We start from the raw sequence: 18899 nt of genomic DNA, 5'->3' as shown, positions 1-18899 counted from the left end.
GGCTCTCTGCTCGGCAGGGAGCCTGCTTCCCTCTCTCTCTCCCTCTCTCTGCCTGCCTCTCCATCTACTTGTGATCTCTCTCTGTCAAATAAATAAAATCTTAAAAAAAAATTTAAAAATAAAAATTAAAAAAAAATCTCAGAGTTAACAGTAAGAGATGGTGGTTACTAGCTCTGTTTTAGACATGGGATAGGAAAGTAACTTGCATGCACAGAAGTAGTTACCCAGCTGGGTAGTGGTGGAACCAGACCAAGTTCTGCGGCCCTGGAGCTCGGCAATTCAATGTGTTCTCTTACTAGAGGGCCTGAGTAGGACTGGTACTTGTTGGGTCCCTTCAAGACTCAACAGAGCCATGAAAATACTATTTTATAAAATTATCTGTCTTTGGTTTTTGTTTTTGGTTGTTTGTAAGATTGATTCTATGTACGTATGTATGTATGCATTTATTTATTTCTCTGTTTAAGAGAGAGAGTGCACGCACGTGCATGAGTGAGGGCAGGAGCAGAGGGAGAGAATCTCAAGCAGACTCCAGTGTGAAGCCTGACTCGGGGCTTGATCCCATAGCCCTGAGATCAGGACCTGAGCTGATATCAAGAGTCAGACGCTCAACCTACTGAGCCTCCCAGGCACCCCGTCTTCATTTTTTAATATCCTTTCCTCAATATTTGACCCAGTTATCCCTCCCCAGAGACCTCTTTGCTTCCTGGCCTACAGGTAGATCATCCTTCTACATCTTCCAGTCAGGTCTTCTCTTTCCTTCACTTACTTAGCTTCTCCCTCATCTCCTAGCTGCTCCTTTCCTTTTATGCTCTGTCACATTGTCTTCACTCCTGCAGTGCCGCTTGTCACCTTCCTGTGATGATTCTCTGAGTCCCCTCAGGACATGCTTAGCTCCCGTCAGCACCGCTTGGCAATGCGCAGACATCTGTGCCTCATCCAGAAGCTTATGAGCGACTTGGCTGCCTGAATCTTTGTCATCCTCTGCCCTTCCTCATCTGTCTGGCTCCTCGGACGTAGCAGAGTAAATGTTTACAAATGGATACATGCATCTTCTTTCCTCAGCTTCCCCGTCCCTGTTAGTGGCAGGCATGCATAGGCATGGTCCTTCCGATCGTCTTTGACATGTCCTTTGAAAGTTCCTCTGACCCAATCCCCAAGACCTCCTTTCCTTTCAAAAAGGACCACCCCGCTCAAGATCCGTTGACCCTAAGTCAGCACACATGGAACACACGATCATTAGGCAGTTGTCTGGGATTCATAGGTGAGTACACTATGGTCCCAGCTACCTAGGAGTTTAAGGAAACCTGGTAGGAGAGAGAAACACCTACACAGCTAATAGAAGGACCAGATAGTGCTGATTTAGTACTTAACTTTGTGCCATGCACTCTTCTGATGCCTTGGTCTTCCCAAATCCTTCTTGAACTACAACTTACCCTGTTCAAGAAATCCTGGGAAAGAAGTCCTGTTGGCATTGTCCATAGTCTCCAATGGTGAGGATGGTAACTGGGTTGAAGGCAGCTGGGGGAGAGGTCTTCAGCAGACTGAGGACCCCTGGGAAACTGCACAAAGGCAAGTCTTATCCACCAGATACCAGCTCCTCCAGTTAAACCTTGGAGCGCCCATCACAGCTGACCCAACAGCCATGGCCTCTGGTCCATTTCTTGCTGCCAGTGTGGCTCCTGTTAAGGCAGCACCTGTGATGGAGTTCCAGAGATCTTCCTGCCCCTTGCTTGAACCCTTCAACAGTTAGTGGTGGAAAACAGACCTCCCTCAACTGTAAAGTTACTGCCCAGCTGTGGAGGCCTGATTTTAATAGCTCTCAAACTCCCTTGAAGTCTCTGGTTTATTCCACCTGGAGAATGGTGAGAACCTTTAATTGCCTGAAAGATACCAGTATCTATGGTACTCATCATAAAGGCCCCCCACAGGGCATGGCCCTCGCTCTACTCCTCCATCTTGACTCCAGTGATGTGAATGAGGCCACATAAGCTGGGTGGAGCCCGACAGCAGTGGCCCATAATCAGTTCTTAATTCTATAGGGGTTTTCAAATCAATCGTTTTAATAGGAAAAAAAAAGAAAACCCAACAAACTAAAACTAAAGGGTTATGCCCCTCCGTTATTGGTTTAAAATACTATTTTTTTTTAAGATTTTATTTATTTATTTATTTTAGAGAGCGTGAGTGTGGGGAGGGAAGGAGGGAGAGAGACTGTCTCCAGCAGACTCCGCTGAGTGCAGAGCCTGATGCAGGGCTTGATCCCACAACCCTGATATCATGACCTGAGCCAAAATGAAGAGTCAGACACTTAACCGACGGAGCCACTGAGGCACCCCTGGACATTTTTATTAAGAATGTTTTAAACCAGGGCACCTGGGTGGCTCCGTCAATTAGTGTCTGTTTTTCAGGTCAGGTCAGGTCATGATCTCCGAGTCCTGGGATCAAGGCCCATGTAGCTCTCCCTGCTCAGTGGGGAGTCTGCTTCTCCTATCTCTGTTCCTCCCCTATCCTACCCCCTGCCCCATGTGCACTCTCTCTTTCTCTCTCAAATAAATAAAATCTTAAGAAAAAATGTCCAGGGGCGCCTCGGTGGCTCAGAGGGTTAAAGCCTCTTCCTTTGGCTCAGGTCATGATCCCAGGGTCCTGGGATTGAGCTCCGCATTGGGCTCCCTGCTCAGCTGGGAGCCTGCTTCCCCCTCTCTCTCTGCCTGTCTCTCTGTCTACTTGTGATCTCTGTCAAATAAATAAATAAAATCTTTAAAAAAAGAAAAAGAAAAAATGTCCAAAAGACATAACTTAGGAGGACATTCTTTATGCTTACAGTTGTTGTGGAATCCTAAGTGAAAATAAATACACAAATGTTAAGAAGCCATATTCAAAAAGCATTGAATTTAATGTTACAGATAATACTGTTTTGATGAAACTACTTTGCCTCTTGCAGCGTGAGTGTGGTTTCGGCCCTTCCACACAGGCACTTGTCAGTCAGCCAGCCACAGTCAGTCAGCCTTTACTGTCTGTTGTGTGAGGTTCGTTCGATTTTCCGACCACTTTTTTCTCTCAGAACCTCAGGGCAATATTTGTTTGGCAAACATTGGACATAAGTTGGCCCCCCCCTCTTTTGGCTTGAAAGCATAATTAACTTATTTAGTCACCTCTGGTCTTTTCTCATTATCTTCCCAAGTGAAGAATTACTGCTTGTGCCCATGTGACAACCCACAGCCAAACACACCCCGCACAACTGCGTATGCGGTCACTGATATCATTCTAGGTAATGAGATGATCCAGAATCTGTGTATGGTTTCCAATTTGCCTCAGAATAAAAGCATAACCTGCAGGCTGGGTAAAGGAGGCTTGAGAAGCCCTGAGCAAATGTCCAATCCCAGGTTGAGGGATAATTTTCTCCACAGAAATGGCATCAAGCGTGTGGAAACGATCTCCAGTGAATGGTGAGCCCCGGGTCTTTCCGTGCGCCACATGGAGCTCAGGGTGTAGCCCTGCGAGGCACCTGGAGAGCCCGTCCGGCTCCTACCAGCTGGAGTCCTCTGTCCCTCGTGCTCAGTGGTATGTGTAGGTCTGTAAGAGTTGACATTTCCTTTGATTGTGTTTTTTTGTCTTGAACCAGGAAAAAAGAGGAAAAACTGGACTGGATGTATCAGGGTCCTGGCGGGATGGTGAACCGCGATGAGTACTTGCTGGGGCGCCCCATCGACAAGTATGTTTTTGAGAAGATGGAGGAGAAGGAGGCAGGTTGTTCTTCGGAGACTGGACTACTCCCAGGCTCCATTTTTGCCCCTTCTGGTGCCAATTCCCTTCTTGACATGGCCAGCAAAATCCGGGAGGACCCACTCTTCATCATCAGGTACTGATGACGGGCTAGGAAGGGTTTGCTTTTTTTTTTTTTCCAGAGTTGCTTGGCTTTGCAATTGGGTTTCCTCTTGGCTTTTTCTGCCCTGTAAAAGGCTTTGTCTCCATTTGGTTCCCCTGATGTTGGGAAGGAGGATCCATCAAGGGCTTCTTATGTAGGCCATGTGATAAGAGATGGCAGGTGGACCAGACAGACCAGATTATTCATTTACCCTTGGCCTTTGAACAAAATAGGAGTTAGAAGCATGGTGAGAAAGGCTGGCAGCTTCTTGGGAATTTGGGGATATGTACAAAGCGGGATAGGTGGGTGAGCAGGACTTCTAACTCCCCAACCCCTTTTTTTGGCTCAGTGGGTTAAAGCCTCTGCCTTTGGCTCGGGTCGTGATCCCAGAGTCCTGGGATCGAGCCCTGCATTGGGCTCTCTGCTCAGCGGGGAGCCTGCTTCCTCTTCTCTCTCTGCCTGCTTCTCTGCCTACTTGTGATCTCCGTCTGTCAAATAAATAAATAAAAATCTTTAAAAAAAAAAAAAAAAGAAACCTTAGAATCTTCCTTAAAACTCTAATATGTAACATATCGAAGTAGAGTTAAGTTTTGGGAGCCAACTCATGCTGTGCCTCTTAATTTTTTTGGTTTAATTTGTAGCATTTTATTTCAGGTGTATAAGGTTGAACATTGAAAAACATTTGTCATTTATATTTCTAATTTTGAAAAAATTTTAAAGGTATTTACATGGTAAAAATATCACATAGATGTATGTAATGATACTGTGTATGTATGTGCAAATTTTTTCTCCCATTTTGTTAGCTTAATTAGTTAAATCGTGGTTCATAAAGCCTAACATAAAATATACAGTTTTTTTTTTTAAAGATTTTGTTTATTTATCTGAAAGAGAGAGAATGAGAGCGAGAGCACAAGATGGGGAGGGTCAGAGGGAGAAGCAGACACCCTGCTGAGTGGGGAGCCCGATGCGGGACTCCAACCCGGGACTCCAGGATTATGACCTGAACTGAAGGCAGTCGCTTAACCAACTGAGCCACCCAGGCACCCTGTAAAATTTACAGTCTTAACCACCTGTAAGTGTACAGCCCAGTGGCAATAAGTACATTCACCCTATTGGGCAGCCATCAGCACCAACCATCTTCAGGGGTTTTTCACCTTGCAAAACTGAAAACTCTTTACCCATGAAACAAGAAGTCCATGTTTCCCCTCCCCCCAGCCCCTGGGAACCACCATACCACTTCCTGTGTCTGTGAGCTTGACTCCTCTAGGAATCTCACCTAAGGGAAATCGCACAGTAATTATCTTTTTGTGGGACTGGCTTATTCACTCAGCATAAGGTCTTCCCAGGTTCATCTGCCTTATAGCATGAGTCAGAATTTCTTCCACCCCTCCTTTTTTTTTTTGAGACTTTATGTGTTTTAGAGAGTGCAGGAGAGCAGGGCCAGGGCCAGAGGGAGAGAGAGAACCTCAAGCAGACTCCCTGCTGAGCGGAGAGCCCAACGAAGAGCCCGCACCCACAACCCGAGCCGAAGTCTATAGTCAGTCACTCAGCCGACTGAGCCACCCAGGCGCCCTCCTCCCTTCTTAAGGCCGAATAATACTCTGTCATACAGATTCTGTTTGTCTCTTCATCTGTCAGTGGACGTTTGGGTTTTTCCCCCTTTTTGGCTGTTGTGAATAATGTTTGTTCTGAACATGGATGTACAGATATTATGCATATTATTTTATAAACTCCTTTTTTTCACCACGTTAAATATAGGAGACCTCTTTCTATGTCATTAACTGTGCTTTTATAGTACTGTTCTTTTTATGTCTGCATTGTGTGGATATACCATAATTTATTGATTAATATTCTCTTACTGGGCCCTAACTTGTTTCCAAATTTTCATTGTTATAATGTGGACAGCTTTGTAGAGACCTTCCTGGATTATATCCTTACAGTAACAAATTCTTTTTTTTTTTTAAGGTTTTATTTATTTAATCGACAGAGATCATAAGTAGGCAGAGAGGCAGGCAGAGAGAGAAGGGGAAACAGGCTCCCTGCTGAGCAGAGAGCCTGATGCAGGGCTCGATCCCAAGACCCTGGGATCATGACCTGAGCTGAAGGAAGAGGCTTTAACCCACTGAGCCACCCAGGTGCCCCACAAATTCTTAAGAATTTATAGGATTAAAGAGCACACAGGTTGTGATAAGTGTTGCCAAATTATCTTCCATGGAGGCTGACCAGTTTACCCTCATGAGCAATAAATGAGAGTAAGAACTTTTTTTTTTTTTTAAGGATTTTATTTATTTATTTGACAGAAAGACAGCGAGCGAGCACACAGGCAGGGGGAGTGACAGGCAGAGGGAGAAGCAGGTTTCCCTGGGATCATGACCTGAGCCAAAGGCAGACATGTAACCTACTGAGCCACCCAGGGGCCCAAATTTTTTTTTCTTTTTCTTTCTTTTTTTTTTTAATTTGACAGGCGGAGATCACAGGTAGGCAGAGAGGGAGGCAGAGAGAGAGGAAGGGAAGCAGGCCCCCCGCCGAGCAGGGAGCCCAATGCGGGGCTCGATCCTAGGACCCTAGGACCGAGACCCAAGCCAAAGGCAGAGGCTTTAACCCACTGAGCCACCCAGGCACCCCTTTTTTTTCTTTTTTAAAGATTGATTTTATTTATTGTTGAGAGGTGGGAAAGGGGCAGAGGAAGAGGGAGAGAGAGAATCTCAAGCAGATTCCCCACTGAGTGTGGAGCTGGATGCAAGGCACTGTCTCATGACGCTGAGATCCCAACCTGAGCTGAGATCAAGAGTTGGACACTCAACTGACTGAGCCGCCCCGGTGCCCCTAGAGTAAGACTTTTTGAAAGAGGAATCTATTCTCTTTGTTTCCCAGCTGGTTGTCGTGCTAAGTAGTGCAGGTGGCATTGAAATGCTGCAGCCAGTTGATACACAGGATGCCCTCCCCCCATTTACTCAACCAGCTGGGAAGCCCTGAGCATAAAGCCTACCAAGGAACAGCCCACACACGCTCTTTACCACAGGGGCGTAGTGTGGCCATGCCCCCCAGCATTCAGTCCCTTCTGTAGGTTTGAGGAATAAACCCGAAGGCTTCCACAACACCATGCAGCTTTCCACCCAGAGCCTTTCCGTGTGCATTTGGAAAAAAAAGATCGCTGTGTAGACTTGGTTGAGAGTAGAGTGAATGACTTAATCCCTTTGCCAAAAGAGAGAGTCATGATTTTTTATCATTTCCTTTTTTTTTTTTTTTTTTTAGGAAGAAGGAGGAGGAGAAAAAAAGAGAGGTGTTGAATAATCCTGTGAAAATGAAGAAAATCAAAGAATTAGTAAGTAGTGCGTCAAATAAGCACTAGTAGGATCCTGTAGGTACCTAACCTGAGAACTTCTCGCATTTCACTCTCACTTCATGAGCGGGAAAGCAGAATGATTCCCTCCTTTATGTTACTTGGTTGGAAAAGCAGCACGTGAGGTTAGTTTTTTTTTTTTTAGAAATGAGGTGTATGGGATATGCTGTGGAAATCCTGGTCATACAGTGTGTTCAAGAGATCACGTGATGTCAACCCCCTAGGGCCCATTTATCATTCACAGGATGGACCGTGTGATTGTGTTTTGGGTTAGTTGGTAAGGAAAATGTAAAAATTGATCTTGCAGTCCCTGATGGCTTTCAGTGAAGTTGGCGTTCTTCTGACCATTTGGAAATTTTGAGGCCTGGGCTCTGGGGATGGTTTACAAAGAGCTCCTTAGCCCCGCCCCCGAGATTCCGCTCTGGGGTCCAGGGGGTGCTTGTGCACTGCGGGGTTAGCACTTGCCCTCCTCCTGTTGACAGGAAGCTCTGCTAGCATCTCAGACCACCGTAAAGCCAGAGGTACAGAGTCAGGTAGTGTGGGCGTGAACCAGGCCCCTCAGGGCCCTCCCTGATCTTGCCTGTCTATGTTTTGCCTATTTTCTAGTTGCAGATGAGTCTGGAAAAAAAGGAGAAGAAGAAAAAGAAGGAGAAGAAAAAGAAGCACAAGAAACATAAGCACAGAAGCTCCAGTAGTGATGGTTGCAGTAGCGAGGAGGAGCGCAGCCGGGGGAGGTGAGCACGTGGAGGCAGGCCCCCCCGCCGTGACTCATTGACTCATTCATTCTCCGGATAGTCACGGACTGTGCTTTGTGTGGGGAGCTGCCAGGCACTGGGGTTTCAGGGGTGAGCACTGGCATGTGGGCCCCCTGGCCCACAGAACTCATCACCCAGCTCCCAGGCCCATTGGAGGTCTGGGTGAAGCCCCTCATGGAGCTGACCTTGACCTTGTAGGTCTCAGCACAGCCCTCCTAGATGTGACTTTCATTTCCGCTGGTGACTTTTCCAAGACGGAAGTGGATTTTATGTAGCCTTCTTTTCTTTCCCTTTTTTTTAAAAAATGCATTAATGGGCCCATCTGGGCCCATTCTGTGTGTCTTCTCTGTGGGAGCAGTGAGCACTGTCACTGCTGACTCACTCTTAGTCCCCGGAATAGCAGCACGAGGCGAGGAGAACGTGTTCAGGCGTTGGGGCTGAAAAGCCAGGCCCACGGGTTTTCACAGGAAAAACATGACTGTGCTGACGCGTCCTCCAGCAGACAGTGCACATAGACAGCCACGCTGCCGGGCGACTGCACCAGCGGGAAAGGTCATGTCCAGAGCAGGAAGCACGCTTCAGCGTGAGATTGAAACTGGGCCTTGAGATGTTTTCTGCTTCAGTGACTATGTGTTTGAATCGTTTAGATCTCAAAAGAAGGTGGCAGATTCTTCCCCTGTGCTGTCCAGAGCCCCGGGATATGGCTTACAGGTAAGGCTGTGAGCATCTCAGGGAGTGACCACGGGCTGTAGAATGTGTTCGCTTGAGAGCCTGTTTGGACAGAGAGCATCTCCTGCAGCCCGCCTGACATCACGAGGGAAGGCTGGAGTTTGGGCCACAGGGTGGGGGCTGCCGGGGAGCTGGCCCGTTCCTTATCCCTGAGCCTCTGGCTGGGGCTCAGGGTCCTCTGAGCAGAGACCCTACACCACCAGTGGGGCCTTAGGCATTCGGCCTCTCCCTCTGCCGATAATTTCCACGAAACGCAGGCATTTTAGGCTTCTAGGTTGATGGCTTTTGACAGGTGGACGTTCCTCTAGATTCCTCTTCTCTTTAGTAGGTTTAACCTTAGGTCCCGGTCTCCGTGCTGTCTCTTGCGGCTGCCCAGGCTGTGGTGAAGAGTCCGGCAGTGCAGGTGGCTGCTGGGACCTATGCTCTGAGGGGATTCTGTAGAGAACTTTGCTAAGTTCGAGTGCTTCTCTGGGGTAACTGTGTGGTGGGCGCAGTACGTCTGCTTGGCTTCTTACAGAACCACAGTGCTCATTGATTTCCTTGTTTCACTGCATTTTCTCCGGAGCTACAGACGCCTCTATGAATACCTTCTCTTCCTTTCCTTGATGCTACAGATCAGGGACTCCTACCATAGCCAGGGAGTGCAGAGTTCTCCGATGGCCAAGCAAAAGGGAACGCACGGGTTGAAGAATTATTCCAGGTCCAGAAGCTCCTCCCACTCACCTCCCAGACACGCCAAGAAGAGCACCCGAGAAGCTGGGGCCCGGGACAGGAGTTCTCGATCCCCAGGCAGAAGGTCACGGTCCCCGAGGCCAAGCAAAGCGTGAGTGTGGGAATTCACTGGGAAATGGCCTATAAATGTGGGGCTGGTCACAGCAGGTATTTGCTTTTGCTGATGTCTGCTCATTAATTTTTCCAAATGTCTTTGCTTTATCTCCTTTATAATGTGTGTCTGTCCACCCCTGCCCTCCTGCCACCAGCCACCTCAATGTAAATCTCAGGCCCCTAGAACTACAGATTGAACTATGTAGAATCTTTGGAGTGAGTCTAATATCAAATCTTATGTATCTTTATGTGTTTGCTTTTCTTCTACTTCTGCCCTCTGTTCTCTTCAGTTTGGATTATAATTCTAAGACCATTAGCTTTTCTCCCATTATTTGAGGGACATGATAAAAGCCCCTGGGTTGAAAAGGCTTTTCTCCTGTCTGCCCTCTGTGCATCTGTCACAGGCACAACTCTAAGGTCAACAGAAGAGAGAGAGGCCGAGCTAAGAGCCCATCGCCTAAAAAGGAGATCTACCAAAGGCGGCACGCCCCTGGATACACCAGGTGAGTCAGGAGGCCCGGACCTGAACTGCAGACTCTCTGGGCCCGAGTCTAGGAGTGGATTAAACCAGGGCAGATGGATATTCTACTTTTATTCTTCTTGTCCTAACAGTCTGTCCCACCTCCCTTCCCTGCAAGGTACATTGAAAGGACAAAGTAATAGTTTGCCTTGATGAACAATTGATTAAGTGACTGTCTCTGAACATCTGTAAACATGTTGATTCTCACAAGAGATTTCCACAGAGAAGCTTTTCCCTAGAGAGTGTTCCTTTCCTGAGGCATCAGCTGAGGGGGAAGCAGGGGGCTGTCCTTGAGGGCAGACACCCTAAGATGGACTCTGTGTTGGAGCTGGGTGTGGAGTGGGTCAGACAGAACAGGGGCCTGCGGCCCTGGGCCCTCTGGCCCTGGGACCTGAGGGGAGTTGGCTCTGCCCACGAAAGACTGTCTGTAGGGGTCTTGCTCTTTATAGAAGTCGAGAGGAGCCGGGCAACTTTTGTGAACTTCCTTTTACTGCCCAAACAAGTTGGGTACACAGTAGAATTATCTGGGCAGCTTAAAAAAAGTTCCATTACCTGGCTACAGCCCAGCCCTATGACATCATGATCTTGGGTGATGGGGGCAGACATCAGTATTTTTAAGGCTCCCCGGTGACTTCAACAGGCAGCCAATGTTGAGGACAGCTGGGAGTCTGCACCACCTCTTGTATTCACTATGTTAAAAAAGAGGCAGACCCTACAAGTCCCTTTTAATTCTTGATTGCCTGATTCCTGTAGTTTCTTTCCCTCCCTCCCTCCCTCCCCCCCCTCTCTCTCTCTTTCTTTCTTTCTTTCTTTCTTTCTTTGACAGAGAGACACAGCGAGAGAGGGAACACAAGCAGGGGGAGAAGGAATAGCATGAGAGAGGGAGAAACAGGCTTTCCACTGAGCAGGGAGCCCGATGCAGGGCTCGATCCCAGGACCCTGGGATCATGACCTGAGCTAAATAAAGGTCGACGCTTAACGACTGAGCCACCCAGGTGCCCCTGATTCCTGAAGTTTCTAAGAAACAGAAACTTTCTTAAACGTTTTCATCTTGACTGACAACTTTCTAAAATATGTTATATGTTTCCTTGCCTCACCAGAGTATGTTTTGTAGAATTTCATCTTTCTCTGGTGACAGTTTTTCAGCTGGGCTGGAGGTCATTCTGCTCCTCCAGTCAATGCTCATGAACATATGTATTTGTTTCTGTGTTTTAAGGCTTTCAGTCAGCGTGTGACTGTGCTTTTTCAGATCCTGCTTTGTCGTTCTGTCCCTTTTGCCATCTGTCATCACTTAGTTGGTCATACTTTATCAGCCTTTTTTTATCCCCCTTAGAATTTGTGTTGAATTTTGTGATTTATTTTTTTTAAGATTTTTTTTTTTTAATTTTTTGACAGATCACAAGTAGGCAGAGAGGCAGGCAGAGAGAGAGAGGAGGAGGAGGCAGGCTCCCTGCTGAGCAGAGAGCCCAATGCGGGACTCGATCCCAGGACCCTGAGATCATGACCCGAGCCGAAGGCAGAGGATTTAACCACTGAGCCACCCAGGTGCCCCGAATTTTGTGATTTAAATGTGTTAGAACCCTCAAGACCTCTCTCTCCCAGCAGTAAAAGCACAGAAACTTTAGTACATAGATTTTGTGATCTCATTGTCCATTTTGGTTTGGTGTTCCAGGTGGTTGAGGTTGCTTTATGTAATTAAGATGATGGTGAATTAAGATAAAAAGAGAAAAATTATGGCCATAATGGGGAATTTTGTCAGAATTTTTAAATGCGTGTGTTTTCTTTTGTGTGTATGTTTTCTTTTAACTGGTGGTCGAAAATGGCTCCAAACAGCTGAAAAGATGAAGCTTCTCTTTTGTGCTAAGGTGCTCGATTTAAAGCAGTTTTGGGGGCACCAAAATTTGGTGGGGTGGCTCAGTTGGTTAAGTGTCCAACTCTTGATTTCAGCTCAGGTCATGGTCTCACAGTCCTGGGATTGAGCCCCAGATAGGGCTTCATGCTCAGTGGGGAGTCCTTGAGGTTCTCACTTTTGCCTTCTGCCCTGCTCCCTGCTTGTGAGCTCTCTTTCTCTCAAAATGATTAAATAAAGGGCCACCTGGGTGGCTCAGTGGTTTAAGTCTCTGCCTTCGGCTCAGGGTCCTGAGATCAAGCCCTGCATCGGGCTCTCAGCTCTGCAGGGAGCCTGCTCCCCCCACCCCCACATCTGCCTGCCTCTCTGCCTACTTGTGATCTCTCTCTCTGTCAAATAAATAAAATGAAATAAAATGATTAAATAAGACCTTTTTTTTAAAAAAAGCAATTTTTACAGGATAAGACTTTTTTTCTTGTAAAATTTTTTTTGGGTCTTGTGGGATTCCCATTTAATATTTTCCATTGCTTTTGAAATTACAAATTTTTTTACAGGCAACACAGAACTTTTATAATTTTTAAAATATTTTATTTACTTATTTTAGAGAAATTTATTTATTTTGGGGGCAGGGGTCAGAGGGAGAGAGTCTCCAGCAGATTCCCGGCTTAGCCAGAGCCCGCAGGCTGATCACTTGAAACCAAGAGTCAGGCAGGCACTCAATGGACTGAGCCACCCATGTGCTCCTTCCCTAATGTCTAAGAGCTCTTTTATGTTTGATTGTTCCATTTTAAAAACCTTTCTTGGGCACCTGAGTGGCTCAGTTGGCTAAGGGACTGCCTTTGGGTTAGGTTGGGAACCCAGGGTTCTGGGATCAAGTCCCACAACGGGCTTCCTGCTCAGCAGGGTGTCTGTTTCCCCCTCTCCCTCTGCCACTCCCCCTGCTTGTACTTTCCCTGTCAAATAAATAAATAAAATCTTTAAAAAATAAATAAATAAAAATAATAAAAACCTTTCTTGGGACGCCTGGGTGGCTCAGTTGGTTAAGCAGCTGCCTTCGGCACAGGTCATGATCCCAGCGCCCTGGGATCGAGTCCCACATCGGGCTCCTCGCTCGGCAGGGAGCCTGCTTCTCCCTCTGCCTCTGCCTGCCATTCTGTCTGCCTGTGCTCACTCTCTCTCCCCCTCTCTCTCTCTCTCTGAAAAATAAATAAAATCTTTAAAAAAAAAAATAAAAAATAAAAACCTTTCTCATTTTATCATTGTAATATCTTTCATTATCTCTGAGTGACATTTTTAATTGTAAACTTTTAATAAGTTTTGTGCTTTATCTTAGTCCGTTTACTTTTCCTTTGGTCTCTTTCCTGTGAGAGGCTTTTCTTTTGTGTGTATGTTTTCTTTTCTGAAACATTTTCTGAAATGTTTGGCGATACTTCACTGTGTATTCATATGTAAGAGTAAGGAATTAAAGCCGAGGTCACTGTATTGTGTGTGGGCAGCACTTATCTACTGGTGGGAGTTTGGGTTTGAACTGGTTTTTAGCTGGGGATACACGTATCAGTCTCTTTGGTTTTCTTGCCAGGAACCAATAAATTTCTTCTCCCTTTTTCTTTTTTTAAACATCTTATTTATTTGACAAAGAGAGAGAGAGCACAAGCAGGGGGAGCAGCAGGCAGAGGGAGAGGGAGCAGCAGACGCCCTGCTGAGCAGGGAGCCCCACACAAGGCTCCATCCCAGGATCCTGGGATCATGACCTGAGCTAAAGGTATATGCTTAACTGACTGAGCCACCCAGGCCCCCAAGAACCATTAAATTTCTATAGAAGGGGGGTGCCTGGGTTGAATGCCTGACTCTTGGTTATGCTCATGGGGTTGTGGGATCGAGCCTCATGTTGGGCTCCACACTCAGTGAGGGATCTGTGGGAGATTCTCTCTTTCTTCCCTTACCCCTGTTGCATTCTCTCTCTCTCTCTCAAATAAATACATCCTAAAAAATTTTGGGGGGTGCTCTGGGGTGGCTCAGTGGGTTAAAGCGTCTGTCTTTGGCTCAGGTCATGATCACAGAGTCCTGGGATCGAGCCTGCATTGGGCTCTCTGCTCAGTGGGGAGCCTGCTTCCTCCTCTCTCTCTCTGCCTGCCTTTCTGCTTACTTGTGATCTCTCTCTGTGTCAAATAAATAAATAAAATCTTAAAAAAAAAATTTTTTTTTTTTTTTTTTTCTATAGAAGGAAAAAACCCTCTGGCTCCCTGACCAATGGCTCTGACTCTGGCTTCTGGCAATTTGGGAGACATTCTTTTCACCCCTGGTGGCCCGGCCAGCTTCCTTTGCTGTGCCCGATGTGCCTGCAACTCCTGATTTCCTGTTTGGCTTAGTTCTTCAGAAATTACCAGAAGGGTCTCCTTTCTGGAGGATCTCCTGTCATTGTTTGGGAGAATAATCACTGGCTTCCCCAAGTTAAGCATGAGGACCCAGAGTGTCTTGATTGCTCCTCATATAGACTTTAAATCAGTTCCTTTATTTTCAGCTTTACCTCCATCTGCTACTTGGTGCCGCAGTCTCTGAACCTTTCCTGGATTTTGCTTCTGATTAGTATTGGGCACTTAAAGAGGCTGAGTTTACTCTAATCTCTGAAAAGTAGTTGCTACCCCTTCATCTGCTTCCCTCTTCCGACAATTTTTTTTTTTTAAAGAGTTTTAAATTTATTTCAAACAGAGAAAACAAGTAGGCAGAGAGGCAGCGGGGGGGGGGGGGAAGCAGGCTCCTTGCTGAGCAGAGAGCCTGATGTGGGGCTCTATCCCAGGACCCTGAGATCATGACCTGAGCTGAAGGCAGAGGCTTTAACCCACTGAGCCACCCAGGCGCCTCTCCAACAATTTTTAGACATCTCTTATCCAATGTCCTCTCTTCTCCCATTCTCTTTGTGGTTTTATATATTTTATTTAATGGGTTTTTGTTTTTGTTTTTTTTTTTTTTTTAAAGATTTTATTTATTTATTTGTCAGAGAGAGAGAGAGAGCGAGCACAGGCAGACAGAATGGCAGGCAGAGGCAGAGGGAGAAGCAGGCTCCCCGCCAAGCAAGGAGCCCGATGCGGGACTCGATCCCAGGACGCTGGGATCATGACCTGAGCCGAAGGCAGCTGCTTAACCAACTGAGCCACCCAGGCGTCCCTATTTAATGGGTTTTTTTAAATGAAGCATTGTCATTTCACTATAGACAACTAAATGTTAAGTTTTAGTGTCTTAAGGTTCTGTCTCAAAATTGAGCTCCACTCCCTAATGAGACTCCACCAAGTATTTTTCCTCTTAAAAGGGGATCTTTTAAATGGGCTTATCACATCCATTTGAGAATCAATGGATTTGAATTTCTGACCTTGTTAAATAGTGATTGAGCTGGTTCACCACCTCCTCTTCTTTATCTGACTTCATTTGCCATGAGTCAGGAAAGAAGACTTATCTACTCTCTGAGATTAAGTTGAATTGACTTGAATTCTTCTGGCATCTGCATTCTAACCTACTCCTAAAGTGGTGTATTCCTGGGCTATGTCCATGGATTTCTAAGCATTTCCAGTAGGTAGATGGTAGATGTCAGCAGTCACATGGCTAACTTAGTCCTGTGTTCTTCAATAAGTTGTTGAGCAAACAATCGGAATATTTTGTATTTTATGTTTAGAAATACCACTCCAGAGATTACTGAGAGAGAGTATGAAAGTCTTTGAAATTTGGATGAAACCACCTGCCCAAGGTATTAGGAAAGAAGGAGACTCGTGCTGAGGGTGGCCCTGGGTTGAGCATTTCCATAGAGAGAGCAGGGCGGTGGAGAGCCTGGGGTCCTACCTAATTTGTTGTCCCTGTAGTGTATGGGTGTTCTTGCTGGGAGAGAAGTAGACCTGATAGGATGGTTTTTGTGTTCAACAGAAAGCTCTCATCGGAGGAACTAGAGCGAAAACGTCAAGAGATGATGGAAAATGCCAAGTGGCGGGAGGAAGAGAGGCTGACCATCCTCAAGAGGCACGCCAAGGATGACGAACGGGAGCAGAGGCTGGAGAAGCTGGGCTCCAGGGATGGGAAGTTTATCCAGTGAGTGCATCTTCTTCTTCTTTTTTTTTTTTTAAGATTTTATTTATTTATTTGACAGACAGAGATCACAAGCAGGCAGAGAGGCAGGCAGAAAGAGAGGAGGAAGCAGGCCCCCCGCTGAGCAGAGAGCCCGATGCACAGCTTGATCCCAGGACCCTGGGATCATGACTTGAGCTGAAGGCAGAGGCTTTAACCCACTGAGCCATCCAGGCGCCCCCAGTGAGTGCATCTTCTTGCTGCCTGATGGCTTTCATGGCTGTGGTCCCAAGGAGGCAACTGGGCAGCGGATTCATTCATTGTGTTCCTGGTCTTTCGGTATCTGTGCAGTGAGAATGGGAAGATCAGCCTCCAGGCCTCCTTTGTTACTACTCCCAGCATCTAGCTAGACAGTGGGGTATTTCTGATTTGAAGGAAGGAGAAGTGAATTGGTATTTTCATTGAATCTCCTTGCTTTCCATTTAAGTAAGAATTCATGGCTCAAGAGGCCTTTTTCCAATGAGGCTTTACCTGGTTTTTCAAAACAGATAACTTTTCCCTGTTGGACATTGGTTTAAAAAAATTGAGTTCCAATTGGAGTCCACTCCAAAGTTACCTATATGAGCTTAAAAGAGCTTAGGTTTCTACATCTGCTTTGTGGTTGGCAACCTGTTTCTTCTAAGTCTGCCAGATAGGTGACCACTTGACAAATATGTTACTCACAGATATTCTCCTGTCTTCCTAGCCGCATGAAGCTGGAGAGTGCATCTTCCTCCTCCCTGGAGGATAGGGTGAAACGGAACATCTACTCTCTACAGAGAACCTCAATAGCTCTGGAGAAGAACTTTATGAAAAGATGAAAGCTATCCCCTCTCTTGCTGGCTTTCCTGAATTTTCCAGGGAGGCTGTTGATCCCTTAAAAATTCTCTTTATAAGAGTTCAAGTGACTTCTTGCACAGTTGTCAAAGCACCACTGTTCAAAGTGACTCTCTTCCGGTGATTCCTGAAACAGCTTACTTCCTTTGAGAACCAGTGCAACGCACTTTATGGGACACTCAGTAACTTTTGCTGAGTGTCTTGTAGGTTTTAATGGGTGAGCACTGGACACTCTAGGTGTGAGTACTCACCCTGCTCTGGAAGGCTGTTTCCTGTGGTCATGATACTTCTTATGCCACTTTCTTCCCCGCTGTGGGAACTGTGTGCCTCAGTGTAGACCAGACCTTGCAGAAACCTCTCTCCAGAGTTGCCCAGATAGACTGTGCTTGGTGGGATAAATGAACATCTTTCTTGTTTTAGTAGATCATGTGACAGAATGCTGTCAGCTTAGGGCTGAGGAGAGACAAAGAGAGAGCCAAGGAGAGAGAAAGAATCTGGAAGGGGACACAATCCAAAAAAGCACTAAATGAGCTGTTGAACTATTTGGACTGTCTTTTGAACTGTAAAAAGTATAGTGTGTATGTGTACAAATGTATAATTTTTACATGCTTTTTAAAAAAGTTAGCTTTGTGAGAACATCTTGTTTGGTAAGTGACTTTACTATATAATGGAACCATATTGTATCTTGTTACCGAGTAATACAGTAATGCAAGTCAGCTTTTTTTCCCCTCTGAATCCAGCTAGTTTAGGAGGAGCCTGGGTTTGTAGATAGAATCCAGGGGATCTCTCCTGTTACACTGCTTACAGGCTCCCATGTGGGCAGTGCAGCCGTGAAGTCAAATGATTTTAGGAGTTAGGACCAAATTACCAGTGTGCTCCGACCCTGGCTCTTAAAATAAAATGGAAGCTGTTTTATTTCATGGCTTCCTTTTAATCATGTAGTAATCTTATTACAATTCTGTATTTCCAGGAGTTTGCTACTATTTTTTAGTCAGGTATTAAAAACCCCCAAAACTTATGGAACCAGTCTCCTGCCTTTACTCCTTTCCCTTTTCTGTTTTTACCAGAAGCCCTCATTTGACCCATGAACTCCTCAGGCCCTCTTGACCCACTTATTAGCGGGGCTAGTTCCTTGTTCTGCTAATTCCTAATTCTGCTTAAAACGAATTTGGGTTTATATATATGTGCACTTAGATGCCAGGCACTGTAATACTTAAAACCCAGTCTCTCCCCAGAGATAAAGTAACACACACTTGTTATTCATTTAATCACCTCATCCTGCTTCTCTATGCTAATTATGTCTTTTATTTTATTACTTGGTAATAAAGGCTACATTTATTTTTGTAATTGTTTAAAGAACAACCACGTGCTGAGTACTCAATTTACGAATTCCCATACAGAACAATACTGACCCGCAATTTGTGTCGAATCTTTGGAGATCCTTCTTCCGAGAGGAATTACATAACAAAGCGTGGGCAGTTCACTCACAGATGTCGTGAAGTGTGCCAGAGAATAAGACGATTACAATTTTCTGCTGCAGGATAGGTGTCTTAAGGTGCCGCAGGTCTCTTAACTCGACCCTTTGAAGGGAAGAGGCCAATCGGCAGCTGGGTGGGTGCGGGGCCCATTCATAAAACCCAGGGCTCCGGGCCCGCGGCTCTCATTGGCCCCGGAGGAAAGGGGCGTGACCCGTGGGTGGAGCCCGCGCCAGGCCCAGGGGAGTGGGAAGATCCACACTTGGGTGGAGCGAGGGGGCGTTCCTTGGTTTTCCCGGCAGGACTTCCTTTTCCCTTCGCTGGGTTCCTCCTCTCTCCCCCGGGATGGGATGGTACGTCCCACCCTCCTCGCATTCCCGCCCCTCCTCCCCTTTGGAGCCTGGGCGCCGCCGCCATCTTGGCACGTCAGGTTGAGGGGAAGAGCCAAACCCTGGCTTTGGGAGGGGGCGGACAGAGGGACCCTCCCGCGGTGGACGGCGAGCCCTACCCCCAGCCCACCTCCCCTTTCCGTTCCGGTGCGGGACTCTGAGTTGTCCTGAGGCCAGCCCGGTTCCTGTCAGGCCCGGGGAGGAGGGGCGGGAAGGGCGGCCGCTA

The 18899-nt window shown here is 46.6% G+C and overlaps 1 protein-coding gene across 1 annotated transcript in view; it reads left to right on the top strand.

The window, feature by feature from the left end:
- CWC25 (CWC25 spliceosome associated protein homolog) overlaps positions 1 to 17261 on the top strand; it is a 28085-nt gene extending 10824 nt beyond the window's left edge. Inside the window, exons 3-10 of the mRNA XM_032871462.1 lie at positions 3620 to 3856; positions 7118 to 7187; positions 7812 to 7939; positions 8608 to 8671; positions 9304 to 9512; positions 9919 to 10017; positions 15796 to 15957; positions 16679 to 17261. Of these exons, the coding sequence (XP_032727353.1) occupies positions 3620 to 3856; positions 7118 to 7187; positions 7812 to 7939; positions 8608 to 8671; positions 9304 to 9512; positions 9919 to 10017; positions 15796 to 15957; positions 16679 to 16793 (1084 nt within the window). The 3' untranslated portion in view covers positions 16794 to 17261. The remainder of the gene's footprint in view (positions 1 to 3619; positions 3857 to 7117; positions 7188 to 7811; positions 7940 to 8607; positions 8672 to 9303; positions 9513 to 9918; positions 10018 to 15795; positions 15958 to 16678) is intronic.
- Positions 17262 to 18899: the final 1638 nt, after the last annotated feature.

The sequence above is a fragment of the Lontra canadensis genome, unplaced genomic scaffold (assembly GCF_010015895.1).
Source record: "Lontra canadensis isolate GAN:19392208 unplaced genomic scaffold, GSC_riverotter_1.0 scaffold43, whole genome shotgun sequence".
Classification (NCBI taxonomy): domain Eukaryota; kingdom Metazoa; phylum Chordata; class Mammalia; order Carnivora; family Mustelidae; genus Lontra; species Lontra canadensis.
This window is presented reverse-complemented; position numbering and strand designations above follow the sequence as displayed.